Source organism: Galeopterus variegatus, unplaced genomic scaffold (assembly GCF_000696425.1).
Source record: "Galeopterus variegatus unplaced genomic scaffold, G_variegatus-3.0.2 Scaffold1738, whole genome shotgun sequence".
NCBI lineage: Eukaryota > Metazoa > Chordata > Mammalia > Dermoptera > Cynocephalidae > Galeopterus > Galeopterus variegatus.
The window spans coordinates 56589-64280 of record NW_007727849.1 but is presented as its reverse complement, the minus strand read 5'-3'; the positions used below and the strand labels follow the sequence as shown (position 1 = coordinate 64280).

At 40.9% G+C, this 7692-nt stretch overlaps 1 protein-coding gene across 2 annotated transcripts; it reads right to left on the bottom strand.

Moving 5' to 3' along the window:
• Positions 1–200: 200 nt before the first annotated feature.
• On the bottom strand, positions 201–7088 carry LOC103595299 (chromosome unknown open reading frame, human C18orf21). Of its 2 annotated transcripts, XM_008578664.1 has the most exons (5): positions 6936–7086; positions 6833–6855; positions 4823–5022; positions 2503–2702; positions 201–602 (listed from the first exon to the last, which is right to left on the bottom strand). In XM_008578664.1, the coding sequence occupies exons 1-5, from the start codon at positions 7010–7012 to the stop codon at positions 449–451; spliced, it is 654 nt and encodes a 217-aa protein (XP_008576886.1). In that variant the 5' UTR covers positions 7013–7086; the 3' UTR covers positions 201–448. The 2 variants fall into 2 exon arrangements, with proteins under 2 accessions (XP_008576886.1, XP_008576887.1); XM_008578665.1 differs by lacking the exon at positions 2503–2702 and having other exon boundaries at positions 6936–7088.
• Positions 7089–7692: the final 604 nt, after the last annotated feature.

The following is a 7692-nucleotide window of genomic DNA, read 5'->3' as shown; positions in this document are numbered from 1 at the left end:
AACTTTCACTTACTTTTTGATTCTCACAACCACCCCGTGAGGTAGGCAGGTTTCAGTTATTCATTCTTTTTTTTTTGTCTTTTTTTTCGTGACCGGCAACGGATCGCAACCCTCAGTGTCGCGCCCGTACCGGACCGGGACCGGCAACGGGATCGCAACCCTCGGTGTTGCGGCCGGTCTGTATGTGGGATCCAAACCCTCGGTGGGAGCGCCACTGCACTCCCAAGTGGCGCACTGTAGCTTGGGGCCGGCCGGGCCGGCCCCAGTTATTCATTCTAATGAGGTATTTTCCCGATAAAACACTGAAGGATGTCAAGAAAAGTTTGCTCTTGGACCTAGATCCATGTATTCAAAGAATAAATAAAAGTAAAAAAAAAAAAGTTTGTTTTACTAACTTTAGCTTAAGAAATTGCATTATAAGGCATTTCTTATTTTCAAAGTCCGTCCTTCACAGAGAAGATAAGAAATTTTTGAAGTCCACCTTTGGAGTTTTTTGGGATTCATTCTGACTAAGCAACATTTTTAGTTGAGAGAAGTTTTTCTTTGTTTTGTTTACATTCTTTGAGGAGCAAGTGGGTGTTGACTGTCCAGATGGAGGTGTTCTGAAAAGAAACAAAACCACACTTGGTTATACTGACGAATGACAAAAAGTGCTCTTCCTGCTTAGCCTAGATGACTACTACTAGAATAATTTTCTCCTCTTGTTTTGTGGCCATATACAGGCAAGTGGCTATACTCTGAAAAATTTTGTTAAAAATCTCCTCACTGTGAATAGGTTACAGGCAACATTTAGGAGGTTTACTGGATGGTTCTGGAAGCTTCTCTCATACCTGAAAGATGAGATTAAAGTATCATCAGGTCTGAGTTCCCTTTAAGCCGGACATCAAGATTCATGACAATTCTAAGCAAGGACTTTAAAAACATGTTCCTTCTTTACAGTTCAAGACAACTTCAGTTCTCAAAAGTTGAAGGATCTCAACCTATGTATGTATCTTCCCCATCAGAATGTAAGCTGCATGTGGCAGACACTAATTATATATTCCAGTGTTTTCTGACAGTGCCAAGCACACAGTAGGCATTCTAAAAATATCCACTGAATAAATGATTCCCCATCTGGTATGTGCATATTTCATTTCCTCCGATTGGGTTCCATCCCCTCGAACCTTTATTTGGTGTCTGTTAGTCTGATTTTTCTTTTGATTCTCCATCTATCTGATAAATGTGAAATGTCCTTCCCATTCCTGCATATATCTAAGAAATAGCCTGGCCGAAATGCAACCAAATTGTTTTAAATAAACCAAATTTTCTTTTATCTACATTTATCCAATTAAACTAAAAACTTCTATGATGAATTCTTATCACACCAAACATCAAAATAATTAAATCAAGAGTATGGAGAACACTGAACTTGAAATTCTAATTCTTACCCAGCTTTATAAACTTCGAGCTCAATATAAAAAACTCAATTCAATAAGCAGAAGTAATCCAGTCCCTGCTGAAATTTTTTTACATTCTAGAGAATACGAGACTCAGTTTTTCTTTAGTAACAAAGCATTCCAAAATTCCTTTCATAGTTTCTGTGGAATTAAATTTATTGACTATCACAGTGAATAAAGTATTGAGAATTACTAAAATAAAACACATGCTAAGCCATAGTTAACTTAGTATCATTTGACAGAATTCTAACCTATTCGGTTAGAATTCACAGGAATTTCTGATAGGAAAGAATGAGAGAAAAGGTTTAGAGCGGGAAAGTATATTGAGTGGTTCAGACTGGCATATAGGATGAATTAAAGCAAAGTAAAACAGGCAGACTGGTGCCAGGTAGTGAGGGCTGGAAAGCCATGCTAGCGTATTGGATACATATGCTACAGAGTAAGGTGTTAAAAGCTAATCAGAGCTGTCTGTGCTTTAGGCAGATGATCAGACTAGAAGAGTTTGAAACCAGAAGTAAGAAGAACCATTAGGAAATCACTGTAATAGTCTTGGCAAAGGTGAATAAAGACCTGAACCAGGATAGCAGCAGCAGGGAGAAAAAGGAGAGAACAGATGCAAACATCATGGAAGTAGAATAGACAGAAAGTGACAATAAGGACCAGTGTTGACTGTACCCACCATTTTAGGTCAGAAAGTGTGGAAGGGCATGTTCATTCACAGAACATGGAACTTGAGAGGATGGGTGTGTTTGAGTGGTTAGCTGGGGGGACATGATGAACCAAGTTTTGGGCATGTAGTGGGCTGAAGTGGATATATGAAACTGACAGCTGGGAATAGGCCCAGGGAGAGGCTGGAAGTGAGTGATACACCTGAAAGTCGTATGCACTGAGATGAGAGTTGAAGATATGGGAGTACATGACATTAGAGAGAAAAGCATGTGAAGGAAAAAAGGGGCTACAACCTGAACTGCATGGCATATTTAGGGAATGTGCACTAAACAGAGTAAATCAGAAGAAATGCTTGCTGAACACTGGCAATTCAAATAAAGTTAATGAGTTAAGATACCTGAAAATCAATGCTGGGCTCTTGCCTTTGGAACCAGACATATCATGATTTAGGTTTGCAGAACTTAGAGTCTTTCTCTCTGATGTCTTCAGACAGAGATTACTCGTAGGAGTGGTAGGATTGCTCTTCAGTGCTGATAGAAAGCTTCTACTTTTACCATGATGTTTAACTGTTCTGTTGCATGTTTTGCATGTAATCAACTACCATAAAAAGAAGAAGTATTGGTTCTATGATTTCTCTTATAATTTAATCCAGTTAACCACACATTCACTGAATTCTTATATACATCAGGTACTTCAGGGGTAAAAAACATAGAGGCTGCAATCTAGCAGCAGAACTCTGACAAATTTAAAATGAGAAAATCTTCAATAAAAAATCAATGGCTGTCACTTACTAGCTGTGAACTTAAAAAAAAAATAATAGCTAAACATTATATTTAATTTAAAATAGCTTTTTAAAGATAAACTCTTTACTTTCTCAATATAAAACTAGTTGGGGAGGATTGGCAGGGAGACTGGGGATGATACCCTTTAACATTTGGAAGGATGTTCTTTGGAATAGCAGTATGACATTTAATATTTTTGCAGATGAACTTCAAGCCTTTTCCCAATAAAACATGGCAGAATACCACTGAAAAAAAAATTTTTTTTTTTTTTTAAAAGATGACCGGTAAGGGGATCTTAACCCTTGACTTGGTGTTGTCAGCACCACGCTCACCCAGTGAGCAAACCGGCCATCCCTATATGGGATCCGAACCTGTGGCCTTGGTATTATCAACACCGCACTCTCCCGAGTGAGCCACGGGCCGGCCCATACCACTGAAAATTTAAGTGGCCCCTTCATACCCTTAGCAGTTCTGTAAACATAGGTCTAAAGTAATTTATATAACCAAATGGATTATCACATTCTCACATCTCTTAACTTCCATCATTAGCCTAGAGGCTGACTTTCTTTTCAGTATTCACTTTTCAATAAATGGTCCATTTTCTAGCTAAATGCCTTTCTTCTACATATCAAACTCAGAGTGCACAGGATTCAGCCCACGCCTCAGCAAATTAATACAAACTGGCTTAGGTGAGAAGTACTCTAATGTTCATGAACAGATGAAAGTGCAAATGAAATCTGCATACATCAAAGGTCTATGTGTCAGTTGCTTTATACTTTTTGGAGAGAGGCTGTACATAGATTAAAATATATCAGCAAAACAAACACCCCTAGCACCTTCCTAGCTGACCTCTGATTAAAATACATTACCATGTAATAAGCTTCCTGAGGACAAAACACAGGAACGCAGTGAGACAACATTTATTATCTTTCCACTTAAGAACATTTTCCAAATATGTGGCAGTGATGTTTTTTGAAAAATACAATTCTCCAAAGAGTAAGAACGTGAATTCTACCCATTTCAATACTCTCTTATCTCTTTCCCTTTCAATTTTATGACAAAGCAAAATGCACTTATCTGTCAAATAATGGTAAACTCCTAAATGTTTTTAGCTTTCAACCCAAGATATTACTAATTGTAGTCTTGGGCCAGACATAAGTTGTCACAAATCTGAGGATTTCTTAAGGTGCCCAGGATTTCATAAGTGCCCAGCACAGTGCCTGGCAGTAAGCAAGCACTTGAATAGTTGCTAAATGTTAACACTGAAGCTGTAATACTAAGGTCAAGGGTTCAGATCACTGTACCTGCCAGCTGCCCCCCCAAAAAAGCAAAACACTGAATATGCAGGATATAAAATGTATCTGATACTGGCCTCCATATAGTAAACTATAAGTAATTTGATTTTGGTTATTTTATTCCATTTATTACCTCAGTACTCAGTGTTGTTTCACATATGATAGACTCTCAATAAATGTTAATGAACACAAGACATACCTTTGTTGGGCACACATGTAAATACACATGCTGACATGGAATAAATGACTGGAGAAATGACACTGGTACCTACAGACATAAGGTACTGCTGTTTGAAGAAAAGCATCATTAACTGAAAAAATAATATAGTGATAACCAATTCAGGTGGAGTCATACTGGTCAGCACAAGAAATCCTCAAATTTGTGAAAATAACTGTGCTCATCAATGAGATCTGTGAATAACTGAGAACACACAATGTTTGGTTTTAGGTAATCATGAAAAATAAAAATAAGCTGTACTCTTAATAAAAAGTAATCACTAGAAAACTTATGTATATATCTCGATAATCCAAATATACTACTATACCTCTCTGACTAACATTGAGGTGGATTCTTAATCAAGTTTTGTTTAAGTGAACGAAAATTCTACTTTATTTATACATAATGGAACTGAAATCTTACCAATACACTTTTGGAGTCTTTATACTTTTTCACAATTTTTGCTTCTTTAAAACTGAGGGTACAATTTCTGGCTTCTCGATTAAGAAGTTTCTGTACTTGTGGTGTCAATTTGGCCTTGGGTTTGAGGCGCACTCTAGAGTTATCCAGAACCAACAACTGGAAACAGTATGGACATGTTTCTTCAAAAGTGCTCTTATCATCTAAAATTATAAAATTGAAACTCACAATTCAGCACATTACAATATTTTGTTACCTTTAACAAACTGCCAACATTACAAATGTAAAGAAGTATACTGATATTTAATATAAGCAGATATACATTCTCCTTAAGCAAACTCAAAATATGAAAGTTCATAAAAAGATAAACTGGCAATAATTTATTTTACAAAATACTATAATTCCATCCATTCACTCCTTTGAGCAACACATAGGCAAGTCTCCAACTTTTGCTCATTACTTGCTGCTTAAGTAAAAAACAGTTATGTTTCACCAATTTTACCAACACACCACAAAATAACAACTTGCACTGTGATTTTGTTTATTTTTTAAAACAATTAGCACAATGAATATTTACTATCTACTGTTGAACACTGTGCTAAGGACTATAGATATAACAGCACTACAAAGGGCTAAGGACCACATTGTAACTTTGCTCTGCCAAATGTAAAATTCATTCTTATTTACTAAGTGATAAAGTGCCAGGCGCAGTTCTGGGTGATGGAGGTACAGCGGTGAACAAAGGACAACAATTCATGGAGGCAGATAATAAACATAACATCAAATGTTAAGTGTTGGGAAGAAAAAAGATAGGAAAGGGGTATAGGGAGTGTCGATGGAGCTACCACAATTTTAAATAGGGTGACTAGGGAAGGCTTCAATGAGTGACATTTGCAGGAGGAATCAAAGCAGATATGTGAGGCAATAGTTCCAGGCAGAGGGAAGGGCAGCTGCAAAGGCCTTGAAGCAGAAGAGCAAGGAGGCCTAGTGTGGCTGGAGTTGAGTGAACAAAAGAGAGCAGGTCAGGGGGTAATGTGGGCCTACGATGTAGGGCCTTACAGTCCTTTTGAAGGGCTTTCGCTTTTACACGAGTTGAGAAGCCATTTGTGGCAGAGAAGTGACACAGTCTAGCTTTATAGTTTTTAGTAGGATCACTCTGGTTGTTGGCTGAGAATAGTCTGTAGAAATGCATGGGAGCTGGTGGCAGTAATCCAGGAGAGAGGCAGTGATGACTTGTACCAGGGTGGTAGCAGTGGATGAGAAGTGGCTAGATTTTGGATACACGTACTTTAATACCAACAAGATTTGCTGGAATATGGGCTTAGGAATGGAAGAGGGAGGGGGTTGGTGGTTAGGAAGTCAAGAATGGCTCCAAGGTTTTTGGGCTGAATAACTAAGGACAGTTACCATTTACTGAAAAGAGAAGAACTGGAGGAGCTTGTCGGGGATAAATCTCAGGTTCTAGACATATTAATTAAATTTGAAATGCCTACCAGACATTCAAAACAAGTTGTCAAGAAGGCATTTGGATACGTGAGTCTAGAATTTGGGGGAAAGATCTGGGCTGGGTATATGAATTTGGAAGCCCTCAGTGTACAGTGAAGCCATGAAACTGGATGAAAAACTATCATCACGGAAGTGAATGTAGCTGGAAAAGGAGCCCAAGGGCTGGATCCTGGGGACATTACAATATTTAGAGGTTGGGGAATTAAGAGAAATCAGCAAAGCGGATCGAGAACGCACTGGCTAAAAGGATAAGCGAAACTACGTGATGATCTGGGAGCAAAGCGAGGAAACTATTTCGAGAAGACTAATCAACGTGTGAAATGCCGCTAATAGGTCAAGCAAGGTGGAATTTGGATTATTCACGAAACCGAGAAGCCTCTGACGTTCTTTTAAGGGAGGGGAGTGAGTCGGTCGGCCTTCTCTTTCACATCATTCCGAGCGCCGTGTGTCATGCAGGAGAGCGGGGAGACTAGAGCCTAAACCGCAACAGACGCGTGTTCTCCCTACCGTGTGACGAACTGTAGGCCCAGCTGCAAAAGAAAGAGACTCGTGAGGGGCTAAGGAACTCCTCCTCGCCGTTCGCCTCCCGCTTCCCCTCCCATCCTCTTACAGAAGATAGCGTGCCTGGCCCGGGCAGCTCTCCCGCAGTCCCCGCGCCGCAGCCTCAAGGTAGTGCTTCTGTCTCATCGCGGCCCCGCAGCCTCTCCCTCTCTGCTCAGACCCGGTGAGAAAAGCAGGCGCCGGAAGTCGGCTTCCCAGCGTCGCCGTCGTCGGCTTCGGAACCCACGCTCCCTCCGGAAACATGCACCATCGGCCCGAGTGGTTCCGGTTTTCTTCGCGTCCTGTCTAGCGCGCAGGCGTGCCCGGCCAGGTGGTGGTGCTCGCCCCGCCCCTCCGTCGCGTCTGTCCTCTCAGGCCCGCAGCGAGGTTCTGCGTCCGATTGAGGCTCGGAGGGGCTGCTTGACCGGGCAAGGGAGCCAAACTCCGGCGCTGAGGGTGCCACCCGCGTCTCTGTCTTCTCCCCTGCTTCCCTCCTCTCTGACAGCCCGGTTGTGGTTTCCTCCCGGCCCTGGACTCCCTATAGATTCGCGACCCTGTGTTTCTTTGTGTGGACTTGGGCGCCGCCAGGCAGACGCGCTGCCCGCAGCAGGCCCGCTGGGAAAGCTGGGCCGACCGGGAGGGCGAGAAGGCAGAGCCGCTTCTCATGTGTTTCTTAGTGGTTTGCACTGAAGAGAAATCTTCTGGTGGGTTATCAGTTTCTAGGAGATCTTTGTATTTGGGGGAAATTCACTTTCTACTTTTCATATATAATGTAATATTTTCTTACTTGCCTCTTTGGCACGATTTATAGCATTTTTTTTTTTTTT

Excerpts from the sequence above, each read along its gene's own strand:
- LOC103595299 (XM_008578664.1), bottom strand. The coding sequence starts at position 7,012 with ATGAGACAGAAGCACTACCTTGAGGCTGCGGCGCGGGGACTGCGGGAG. Across the intron at positions 2,703-4,822 it reads AAGACTCCAAAAGTGTATTG|TTGATTACATGCAAAACATG; the intron begins GTAAGATTTCAG and ends TTTTTATGGTAG. Across the intron at positions 603-2,502 it reads AGCCCAGCATTGATTTTCAG|AACACCTCCATCTGGACAGT; the intron begins GTATCTTAACTC and ends GTTTCTTTTCAG.